This window comes from Xenopus laevis, chromosome 2L (genome assembly GCF_017654675.1).
Source record: "Xenopus laevis strain J_2021 chromosome 2L, Xenopus_laevis_v10.1, whole genome shotgun sequence".
NCBI classification, from domain to species: Eukaryota; Metazoa; Chordata; class Amphibia; order Anura; family Pipidae; genus Xenopus; species Xenopus laevis.
In genome coordinates, this window is record NC_054373.1 from 181,901,640 (window position 1) to 181,915,158 (window position 13,519).

A 13,519-nucleotide genomic window follows, 5' to 3' on the forward strand; every position below is an offset into this window, starting at 1 on the left:
TCTCTTTAAAAAAACTTCGACTTCAATACTTCGCCAAATTAAACCTGCCGAAGTGCTGTGTTAGCCTATGGGGACCTTTTTTTGAAGTCGAAGAAAAATCGTTCGATCGATTGCTGAAATCTTTCGAATCTTAAATTACTTCGATCGCAAATGGCCAAATTCGATGAAAAAAAATTATATAATTCAATTGGATGGTCGAATTTCGAAGTATTTTCAATTTCGAACCCTTGATAAATCGCCCCCTAAATAAACCCAATAGGCTGCTTTTGCTTCCAATAAGGATTAATTATATCTTAGTTGGGATCAAGTACAAGAGACTGTTTTATTATTACAGATTAAAAGGAAATCAGTTTTAATCATTTGATTATAATGAAGTCTATAGGAGACCTTTCCGTAATTCGGAGCTTTCTGGATAACAGGTTTCCGGATAATGGATCCCATACCTGTACCGCCTAAATGTAAATATTCTGGGTGCCTAACAGTGCTGATATTTTCCACCCTTACTTTTTTCTTGAAAAAGTCTGAGCAAAAAAAGTTGCGACAAAATAAATTCGAATCGTACGATTGCCTCTCCGAAAACTCAACTTTATTGGATTATCCAGCACAGATCACAATGGCAACAAACAACTTCAGGGACATCTGCCATTAAACATCTATTTGACCTGGACAGGTTTGAGATGGAGTATTTTTAGATACGAATTTTAAGCAGCTTTGGGGTATGATAAATCTCTAAAAAATCTAGTTTTTTTTCTTCTACAAATTCGAATTTTTTCCTTGACCAGTTCAATTTGCGGTTTAAGAAATGGGCCCGTAAGTGTCAGACTTGCTGGTTATTTAAATCCTTTATGTAACATTTGTGATTCAGCAATTATCTAACTGATACAAACACACAATGTGTCCAGTCTATCATTCTTTGTACTAGGAGCATTAATATCAGTAATCCTGTATCTTCTCCCTTACTAAAAATGAATGCCACCCTTTCTTCAGACTATCTAATGTATCTGCCAGTAGGGATGTTCGCGAACACCGGCAAAAAATGCGAACAGTTCGCGAACTGTTCGCGAACTTCGAACATCCGAAAATCGTTCGATTCGAACGATCGAAGGATTTTAATCGTTCGATCGAACGATTTTCGTTGGAATCGAACGAAAATCGTTCGATTTTAGCGACCGAATGGTCGAATGGTCGAACGATTTTGACGCGAACGCCTATTGGCGAACGTCGCGCGACGTTCGCGAACTTGCGGCGGACGCGAACAGTCGAAGTTCGCGCGAACTAGTTCGCCGGCGAACAGTTCGCTACATCCCTATCTGCCAGTACAGCCTCTTTAAGGAGACAATTCCACAAGCGATCATATCCCCTTATATATTTATATATAGTGATCATATCCCCCTTATATATTTATATATAGTGATCATATCCCCTTATATATTTATATATAGTGATCATATCCCCTTATATATTTATATATAGTGATCATATCCCCCTTATATATTTATATATAGTGATCATATCCCCCTTATATATTTATATATAGTGATCATATTCCCCTTATATATATATATATATATATATATATATATATATATATATATAATATATATATATATATATATATATATATATATATATATATATATATATATAGTGATCATATCCCCCTTATATATTTATACATAGTGATCATATCCTCCTTCTATATTTATATATAGTGATCATATCCCCCTTATATATTTATATATAGTGATCATATCCCCCTTATATATTTATATATAGTGATCATATCCCCTTATATATTTATACATAGTGATCATATCCCCCTTATATATTTATATATAGTGATCATATCCCCTTATATATTTATATATAGTGATCATATCCCCTTATATATTTATATATATCCCCTTATATATTTATACATAGTGATCATATCCTCCTTCTATATTTATATATAGTGATCATATCCCCTTATATATTTATATATAGTGATCATATCCCCTTATATATTTATATATAGTGATCATATCCCCCTTATATATTTATATATAGTGATCATATTCCCATTAACTGTCTCTTCTCCAGTGTAACAATCCCAACTTGTCTTTCCCCATAACTGATCCCTTCCATTCCCTTTATCAGTTTAGTTGCTCTTCTCTGTACTTTCTCTAAGGGCAAAGAGCAAGGCTGCAGGGAGTTAACTCCCATACACTGGGTCCGAACCAGATCTTATATTTAGGTCAAATCCCAAACTGAGACTTTAATAATATTGTACATTTTCTTTTTAATAACCCCCCCACCATTGCAGGGATAGACCCCAGTGTGGCAGTGATATTAATATTTCATCATTCTGAGCAAAAACAATTCTATCACCACTTCCCGCTCTCTTCTTTTCATAGGAAAAATGCATTGGCCAATGGCAGAGCTGGAAAAACAATATTTATATATAGTGATCATATTCCCTTATATATTCATATATACTGATCATATTCCTCTTATATATTTATATATAGTGATCATATCCCCTTATATATTTATATATAGTGATCATATCCCCCTTATATATTTATATATAGTGATCATATCCCCCTTATATATTTATATATAGTGATCATATTCCCCTTATATATTTATATATAGTGATCATATCCCCCTTATATATTTATATATAGCGATCATATCCCCTTATATATTTATATATAGTGATCATATCCCCTTATATATTTATATATAGTGATCATATTCCCCTCAGGTATATATATATAGTGATCATATCCCCCTTATATATTTATATATAGTGATCATATCCCCTTATATATTTATATATAGTGATCATATTCCCTTATATATTCATATATACTGATCATATTCCTCTTATATATTTATATATAGTGATCATATCCCCTTATATATTTATATATAGTGATCATATCCCCCTTATATATTTATATATAGTGATCATATCCCCCTTATATATTTATATATACTAATCATATCCCCCTTATATATTTATATATAGTGATCATATTCCCCTTATATATTTATATATAGTGATCATATCCCCCTTATTTATTTATATATAGCGATCATATCCCCTTATATATTTATATATAGTGATCATATCCCCTTATATATTTATATATAGCGATCATATCCCCTTACATATTTATATATACTGATCATATTCCTCTTATATATTTATATATAGTGATCATATCCCCTTATATATTTATATATAGTGATCATATTCCCCTTAGATATATATTATATAGTGATCATATCCCCACTTATATATTTATATATAGTGATCATATCTCCTAATATATTTATATATTAGTGATCATATCCCCCTTATATATTATATATAGTGATCATATCCCCTTATATATTTATATATAGTGATCATATTCCTTATATATTTATATATAGTGATCATATCCCCCTTATATATATTATATATAGTGATCATATCCCCTTATATATTTATATATAGTGATCATATCTCCTTATATATTTATATATAGTGTCATATATGTGATCATATCCCCTTATATATTTATATATAGTGATCATATCCCTTATATTTATATATAGTGATCATATCCCCTTATATATTTATATATAGTGATCATATCCCCCTTATATTTATTATATATAGTGATCATATCTCCTTATATATTATATATAGTGATCATATCCCCTTATATATTTATATATATATATTATATATTTATATATAGTGATCATATCCCCTTATATATTTATATATAGTGATCATATTCCCTTATATATTTATATATAGTGATCATATCCCCTTATATATTTATATATAGTGTGATCATATCCCCTTATATTTATATATAGTGATCATGATAATATTTTAAAAAACTGGGGGATCTATTCCCCTATATATATGTGATCATATCAATCCCTTATATATTTATATAATACTGAATCATATCCCCTCTTAACTGTCTCTTGCTTCCAGTGTAACCATCCCAACTTGTTTTTCCCCATACTGCTCCCTTCCATTCCCTTTATCAGCTTAGTCGCTCTTCCTCTGTACTTTCTCTATTTCATTCCTGCCCCTTATAGGGTAATTTATTTTGCACCACCCCAAGTTGCCCTGTTCCACTTCAAGCTTGCCCCTTACCCTGCCACTTAAGAGGTAAATATTCACAATGACAAGTCTTTAATCAATGAGCCACACTGTCATAAATTGGTAATTTGCACCCCGCCATGATTTTTTGAGGGACGTGGGGAGTTTTTGGTGTTACAAATATGCAGCAGGCAAAAGGTTACATGTCTCATAGGCATTGGTTTGTTCCAGACTGAATAATACACAGTAGTCCATAGCCACGCCTGGGCTAACAACATTCAGTCCCAGATAACTAGTCATTTGTATATAACTCCTAAACTACATTTTCTCCCTCCAAAACAAAAACTCACACAGTTGCATAAAATAAATTACTTATCTGTCTTAGTCTCATTTGCTGTAAGTACTTCCTGGCTACATCACGGAACACTTCCCATCTCTCTGTCAGGTATTGCTGGTATTTGAGCCGGGGACCTTTGGGTTTCTGGCTCGATACCTTAACCGTTTGGCCAGGTGAGCAGCCTGTAGGGTTGCTCGCTATGTGTAACCTGGCCTCTGCAGTCCCAGCCCAGCTGCAGCCTGTTTGGCATCTACAGCCCCAACCCAGCTGCTGCCTAGTTTAATCAGCCAATCAGGGCTGACTCTTCCCTATTTAAGGGCAGCACTTAGACCACTCCTTGCCAGAGCATTGCATGGTTTTCCTAGTACTGCGGCAGCGCCCCTAACTAGGTAGTTCTAGCTCTTGCTCCTTTTCCCTTATTATTCTGCCTTGCCTTGTCCTGCTTTACCTTATCTTGTACCTTCCCAGCCTTGACTTTGATCTGACCCTGCCTTGCTTGTTCCTGATTTATGCTTCCTCTTCCACCTTGCCCTGACTTCACCTTGTACCTTGTCCTGACTTCACCTTGTACTGACCTTGTCTCGCCTGTTCCTGATTCTTGCTTTGTGACCCTGCCTTGTACCTTGTAACCCCTTGCTATCTTGCTCCAGTCCTCTCTTGCTATCTTGCTCCAGTCCTCTCTTGCTATCCACTCTAATCTCCTTCTGCTCCTGTCTTGCTATCCGCTCCAGTCTCCCTCTGCACTCTATCCCCAGTTTGATCTGATCTACGCCTGCACCGTCCTGTCCCATCCAGTCTGTTCCGATTCCACTCCTGCCCCGTCCAGTCTGTTTCTGTTGAGTCGTCGCCCTCTTCTTCCTGCCTAGTCCAGTCCAGTCCTGATCTTCGCCCTCTCCGTCCTGTTCTGCACCTGATCCAGACTGACTTCGCCCTCATCAACCTGTTACTACTTTCCCTTCAAGTGTTCCCTAGGCACATACAGCTCCTGCCTCAAGGACTCGCCCTTTCCCTTCAGTCTCCACAGCGCCCCCTACCTAATCCTTGACACTCTCCCCTCGGGTACTTCCTGGTTACCTCAGGAGACACCTTCCCATCTGATGCTTGTATTATTATTATCTTATTAAAATTAAGAATGTATTTTAGAGCACAACATATCCCACAGTGCTAAACAATAAATGGGTTTATACAAATAACTTACACATGATATACATAGAGACCAGTAACCGATACAAAAGGTGAAGAGGGCCCTGCTAACATTATTATGTGTAAAGTCGCCTCGGTTGCACATTGATGGGAAGAGATGTCTCTGAGCCTGGCTTTTTGGTCACTATTGGAGTGTGGAGAACCCACTCTAACCTTTTTATAGCAACTTTTCAGTTAATCTTTTTTTTCAGAATTGATTTGGTTGTCAGGTCAGTAAACAGCCAATGAAATATACTTGTTCAGCGAGGCAATAGTTTTATTGTCGTTTTATTACTTCGATTTCTATTGAAGCCTCTCGTCTTTGTCTTCTGGTGGTTACTAGTAGAAAGAGGTTCATTTACTACACAAATCAATTAGACCACCTTTCTAAAGCCCCACTATAATACCTGTAGGAACAGCTACTCACAGGTACTACTGGTACAGCCACAAAGCTCATACATTTAGATATTTATTAGTAGAAATAGAATAGTTACTGTATATAACCACTGTTCTACTGTATACAGAGTTCTCATTAAGTGCAGCTGTTTCCATTCTGAATATAACTTTTCCCAGAACTATTGAGGTGCTGCTATGGGATGTAACATTGCTCCCTCCGTGTTTCTCAGCAAGGAGTGTTACTAACATTCAAGTCAAGTCAAGCCAAGTGGATTTTATTGTCATTTCAGCCATATACAGTAAATACAGTACATAGTAGAAATTAAATGACGTTCCTCCATAACCCTCCCCTGCTATATAACAACTCTAGTACACGGTCATGCTGGGCAAAGTGGACATTTCAGTTCCTTATGAATATATTCAGTTCAGTCCTTGGGAATTGAGATACCTGATGGCTTGTGGAAATAGACTGTTTCGCATTCTGGAAGTCAGCGCTCGAATACTGCGGTAACTTACAGAGATCATGTGCAGGGTGGGTGCTATCCCTGACAATGCTGGTAGCCTTCTGGAGACAGCGGATGTGGTAAATATCCATAATGGCAGGAAGCGAGACCCCAATGATCTTTTCCGCTGTCATCACCACCCGCTGCAGGATCTTGCGATCTGATACAGAGCAGTTTCCATACCAGGTAGTGATGCAGCTGCATAAAATGCTTTCAATAGACCTTCTGTAGAAGATAGTGAGAATGGGTGGTGGAAGGTGGGCTATTTACAGCTTTCGCAGAAAGAAGAGACGCTGCTGTACTTTCTTCACTATAGAGCTGGTACGATCCAAATTCGATCGAAAACTGAGCTATTCGGCCAAAAAAAAACTTTGATTTAATTTCAGTTGGTCTTTTTGAATTTGAATTTGAATTTCGAAGTTTTTCAAATTTGAAATTCGACCCTTGATAAAGCTGCCCCTTAATGTAGATTAATATTTTGAAAAGAAAATTTTTAGTGTCAGTATCACTTTAATGAGGCTTTAATGTCTATAGGGTTAGACAGAAACTTGTGCCCTGACTATTAACCCTATTAATATGATAATAATTCCCCATTGAGGCACCTACAAGAGGTGTGAAATAAAGATTGGCTGAACCAAAGCAGAGCAGATTATATTAGAATTGATGAATTGACATATGGGGAAGAGTTATACTGAGCTTTACTCCATTTTTAAAATGTCCAGAGAAAATGACGTTTAAACTGTCTTTTTTGCTCCATTTTTATGTTTGAAAGACAAATTCATAAAAGTGTCTGTAAACTGTCTTTCTTTCACTAAAAATGTAAAAGTGGTGTTTGAGTGGGAATTTAGGCAAATTTTTGTTTGTAAATGTGGAGAAAGTATTTTACACCAGTTAACACCACTTTTACTCCAAAATTTGGCTTTCTCCACTTTTGTTAATTCCACCCATGGAGTTTTATTTTATGTCCCTGATGTTTCTCTAAGGTTCCAAGCTTAATTTTACACAAATCATGTTTGTTTTTTACAGGTGTGCTTTATGTTGGACGTTACTGTCTTGAAGGTACCTGGGGACCTATGATCACTGCCTTATAAAGGTGGGTCCTACAGTGACCAAAGCACAAGAAACCTCTTCCTCCTCACTTGAATGAGAAACAGGTATTGTGGGAAATTGTGAAACTCAGTGTTCCTGAGCAATTTTGGCACAGTACTCTGCAGTAACTGGAACCTGGTGCTCAATGATAGACGGATCGGCACCCTCTCTTCACCCTTTTAGAGCAGTGAAACATTAAAGAATTATAGGCGAGTGGTTGCTCCACTAAAGATCAAAGCAGTGGCTTGGAAGACTAAAATTATATTCTTGAAACTCTCATACGGTGACAGTAGAAATATAACCGTTTGCCTAATTTTGTTAATTTGAAAATGAAGGACGGGGGAGGGATGTTGGTTGGGGGTAACCAAGTGTTGGAAGTCACAAAAACCCTGTTCTTTTACTGAGCATAACTAGTTCTGGTCATAATATCAGATACACTGATGTTTCTTAGCAGATAATATGCTTGTCTGTCAAAAATATTATAGTAACACACCTGAGCCATGAAAGTCCTATAGAGTATCTTCATAATCAGTAATCCAGTTTGTGTCACATGGATCTAAACTTGACTTTTATAGAAATAAACGACTTCCTTTGAGAAGTCAGCTTGATATGCTCCTTATACATTATAGTGGAGGGTACACTGTTCACCTTTGCAATCACAATGCACCATAGTAAAATCAATTATCACCTATATACATAATAGGTATATAATAAACAAAAGCCATGAATATCCTCAAGTCAAGAGTGAGTTTATTGTCATTTCATTCATATACGTTTGTACAGTACACATTGAAACGAAACAACGTTCCTCTAGGACCACGGTGCTACACACAACATAGATGTACCGGATCCTGTAAATTATATCCTTATAAACGGTGACTAGAGATGTCATAAGTTATGAACGGTGAGTAGTGATGTCATTTCCGTCACATGACTCACTAAAACGTGTGTATTATAATAAATAAAGTAGGCCTTGTTGAAAAATATGAGGATATTAGAAGAAACCTCTGAGTTCCATGGCCTGTATATAAACATTTTTTATATGGTCATGGAACTCCTCAGTGACTTATAATATCCTTATATTTTACAATAGGGGGGACTTTATTCACTATATAATATGTATTTCTTTTACTGCAACACCTTTATTTTTCTCAGTATGCTGGGTCAGTTCATAGAGGTGTGTACACTTGTTATTATACAGCAGCTGGACATTATGTACATAATAACCACTGAAAGTTACTCCTTTGCCTTTCTTACTCCCTCCACCTATCTACCATAAAATAACTTGATTTAGGGCAAATCCAGCAATTTGCTGTCCCATATTCCTGCAATAAGAAGGAATCTTACTGATAAAGGCAGGGGGCAGATATCAGCACTGTAGACATCCAGCATATTCACATTTAGATGGTATTTACATATACACATTACAGAGATATGCAGAATCATGCAAATGATATTTGATTCAACCAAACTCCCCTAAATCTTACAGCACAACCTGAAATTAGCCAAATTCTTAATCATTTACTGAGGCAACATTTATTATTTAGAAGTTTAGGGCAGTAGTTAATTCTAGACAATCAGGCTCAAATGCTCATAGACAGTTTAAATGGCTTATTTACTAAAGCTCAAATTAACCCCCCTTTGTTTTATTAAAACAAAGTCGACCAAACTCCCTTCCACAAATTGAATTCATTCAAAAGTCGGAGCAAAATAATCAAGTGTCAATTTCGAATCGTATGATTGACGAAAACTTGATTAGATTATAAAATTTAACAAAATCTGGGACATCTGCCATTGACTTCTACATACCCTTGAAAGGTTTGAGTATTTTTCAAAACAGACTTTAAGCAGCTTTGGGGTAAAATAAATCTCTAAAAATTCTAGTTTTTTTTTCCTCTAAAAATTCATTTTTTTCCTCTTAACATTCTACTTTTTTTTCCCTCTAAAAATTCTAGTTTTTCTCTTCAAAACCTTGACCAGATAAACTGAGGTTTAATAAATGGGCCTGTAAGTGTCAGACTTGCTGGTTATTTCAATCCTTTATGTAACATTTGTGATTCAGCAATTATCCAACTGATATAAACACACAACCCACAATGTTTTTGTTAATGCAATAAGAATATTTTGATGCTGTTTTGTCCTAACGTATTTTACTGATAAAGGGAGGGGGCAGATATAAGCACTGTTAAGGTGGCCATACACAGGGAGATCCACTCGTTTGGCGATGTTGCCAAACTAGCAAATTTCTCCCCGATATGCCCACATTGAGGTGGGCAATATCGGGCTGATCTGATCGTGGGCCCTTGGGCATAATGATCGGATCAGTATGGAGGCAATACCGGTGGTTGGATTGTGGGACCACATCAACGAACAGATGCGGCCACGATCCAACGGAATTTTTTACTGTGCCCAATTAGCATCTGGCCGACTATCAGCTAGATATCGATCAGGGACGCATGTTGGATGGCCCCACGCATGGGTCAATAAGCTGCCGACTCAGTCTTACATATTTACATGTATATGGCATTTATATACTGTATACACATTACATGGATATGCACAATCATTCAAATTATATTTGATTCAAAAAAACTCCCCTAAATCTTACAGCACAATCCAAAATTAGCCAAATTCTTAATCGTTACTGATGCAACAGATTTTAAACACAGCATTTTGCAGTTTTAGCAGTTTAGGACAATCAGGTTCAAATGTGAATATACAGTGTTAAGTGTCAGATTTCTGGTTATCCAAAAATAAAAAATGGGTTATTCAGCACCAAAAAGCTTGGTAAAGAAAGGAAATAATGGTCTCATACACAAGTGTTATGATTGGGAATACTCATATTTTTGCCATTATTTTTTGTAGGTGGGAAATCACCTTTATTTTTAGTGCTTTTGTCCTCATTCCATAAATAAGGGGGTTGAGAAGAGGCGGAAAGGCCAAGCCAAATATGGAGAGCAGAACATGGAAAACCAGAGGAAGGTTAATGCTTTCGAGTCTGTATCGGATAAATATAAATAAAACTCCCACCATGAATATGGAAAAGTTGGACAAGTGGGTCACCAGGGTGTGAATGGCTTTCTTACTGGCGCTCTTGGAGATCTTAAAGCAGATGAGAAGTATCCGCACGTAGGAATAGGCAATGATTAACATATTGGACGGGATATAAATTGCAAACATTGTGTCTGAATATAACTTATTGACATAGTTATTGATGCAGGACAGGATAAAGATGGACAAGTTATCACAAAAGAAGTTGTTGATGTGAGACCCGCACAAAGGGAGCCTGGCAGACAGCAGAGTGTTAATCAATATAGAGGTGATATTGAAGATCAGAAATCCAGCAATTAGTTTCAGAGCAGTTCTGTTGGTCATCAGGATTGGATATCGTAATGGGTGGCACACGGCTAAATGGGTGTCATACGCCATGATGGTGAATGTGGAGATCTCACAGAAGGCGAAAAGGGTGAGACAGAAGGACTGAATGAAACAGGCAGCTCTTGAGATGACTTTGGATGATAAGAACAAGTCCAGTATTAACTTTGGGAGGAAGCTCGATGCCCCAAATATCCCGTTTAGCATGAGGTTGGCTATGAGAGTGTACATGGGCTCATGGAGGCTTTCATCCATCAGAACCACAGAGATGATCAGGGAGCTAAACAGCAATATGAGTAGGTAGGTGACAAGCACAAAGCCACAGTACAGATATTTATAATGTTCCATCTCCTCAATGCCAAGGAGGATAAAACTGGTGCTGGTGTTGAACACATTCTCCATATTTGCTTAATCCTGTCCCCTCTGCAGCTCAGTACAACACAAAGAGCTTTAATATATTGGATTCCTGCTTTATCAGTGCATCGTATTCATTGCTTAGTAGTCTCTTTAGTGTTACACTGTTCCATGTGAAATTCAGCTTAGAGTCACAGCCTGTGCATGTGGGTGCCCTATAAATACCTTCTTGGCTCGGCGTTACCATCCCGAGCCTCTTGTCTGTTAAAATCCCAGAAGGAAGAAGCTGCTGTCTGTTCTCAGGAGGGCCAGGGGCCCTAAGGCACAGTTAATGAGAGTGGCAATAAACCATAACCAGCATTACTGACAGATGCTGTTTGTCCCAAAGTATTTCTGTGTTTTAAAAAAAAAAAAAAAAAGGTGCAAAATAAGCATTTCATGACTTCTTGAAATGCTGAAGGAAGAATTATATTGCATAGTTACATACATATACAGTGTCAGACTGGGGGGCCCACACTAGGCCTGCTGCCTTAGAGGCCCCCGCACCACCCTGGGCCCCCCCCACCCTGGGCCCCCCGCAATCAGTCTCTTCCTCCCCCACATCCGCAACCCCCCTCTAGCCCCCTCAACCCAGCCGCAACCCCCCTCTGCCCCCCGCTCTTACCTATTCCTGCATAATTACATACGTAGTTAAAAACATAGTTACACAGAAGAAGACCATGAAAATGTCCATCAAGTTCAACCTATTTTTTCCATTTTATCTGTCTCTAATTTAATCAACGGAGAGAGGTGAAAGCCCCATATAAAGCCATTTCCATTTTGCCTTAGAGAAAGGAAACATTTCTTTCTGATTTTTAAAGGGCAAATGGGTCAGTCTATCATTCAGCTTTGTACTAGGAGCATTAATATCAGTAACCCTGTATCTTCTCCCTTACTAAAAAAAACACATCCGACCCTTTCTTGGAACTATGTAATGTATCTTCCAGTACAGCATCTTTAGGGAGACAATTCCATAACTTATCCCTTCTTTCTTCTTATCTGTGCTATTTCTTCATTACTGCCCCCCTTATCTATTTATACATAGTGAGAATACCCCATTATATATTTATATATAGTGATCATATCCCACTTATATATTTATATATAGTGATCATATCCCACTTATATATTTATATATAGTGATCATATCCCCATTATATATTTATATATAGTGATCATATCCCACTTATATATATTTATATATAGTGATTATATCCCCTTATATATTTATATATAGTGATCATATCCCTCTGATATATTTATATATAGTGATCATATCCCCATTATATATTTATATATAGTGATCATATCCCACTTATATATTTATAAATAGTGATTATATCCCCTTATATATATTTATATATTGTGATTATACTACAGTATTAATATACACTAATCACATACCCCTTAATCACCTCCAAAGTAACCAATCCCAACTTTCCCCATTCCTGTCCTGCCTGAGCACTGGAACACAAGTCTGAACTGCATATTCTAAATGGGGCACTTACCACTGCTTTGTAAAGGGGAAGAATGACCCTCTCCTTCTGAGAATCTATACTCATATAAATACAGGACACAGGACAGTACTTTGCTGGCTTTCCCTGCTGCTGAATAACATTGCTTGGTACAGCCAAGTGTATTGTCTACAAGTCGCCCCAGGTCCTTTCTCAGTAAGGATTTTCCTAACTTTCTGTTAAAAGTATAAACTTAAATACATCAACACTGAATTCATGTCACCTAACACATTTTTCATTAATGAACAATAGTGGACCCAATACAGAACCCTGTGGACCCCACTAAGAAACCTCCTCCAAGTAGATACTTTACTACTGACACTGATCCTCTGTAGATGATTCTTTAGGGCTGTCCAACTGGGGGCCCACGGGCCCTTGTGTGGCCCCTGTGTGTGTCATACTCTGCCTATTCTATGCTCCCTGTGTGTGCCATACTCTGCCTGTTCTATGCTCCCTGTGTGTGTCATACTCTGCCTGCCCTATGCTCCCTGTGTGTGTCATACTCTGCCTGACCTATGCTCCCTGTGTGTGTCATACTCTGCCTGTTCTATGCTCCCTGTGTGTGTCATACTCTGCCTGCCCTATGCTCCCTGTGTGTGTCATACTCTGCCTGACCTATGCTCCCTGTGTGTGT

At 37.2% G+C, this 13,519-nt stretch overlaps 1 protein-coding gene across 1 annotated transcript; it reads right to left on the bottom strand.

Annotated features, from left to right (window-relative positions):
* Positions 1–10,441: 10,441 nt before the first annotated feature.
* On the bottom strand, positions 10,442–11,380 carry LOC108705412 (olfactory receptor 998). Its single transcript, XM_018242286.1, has one exon. The coding sequence runs from the start codon at positions 11,378–11,380 to the stop codon at positions 10,442–10,444; it is 939 nt and encodes a 312-aa protein (XP_018097775.1).
* Between the last annotated feature and the right edge of the window lie 2,139 nt (positions 11,381–13,519).

Bases quoted from the DNA above. Each gene is read 5' to 3' on its own strand.
- LOC108705412 (XM_018242286.1), bottom strand. From the start codon at position 11,380: ATGGAGAATGTGTTCAACACCAGCACCAGTTTTATCCTCCTTGGCATT.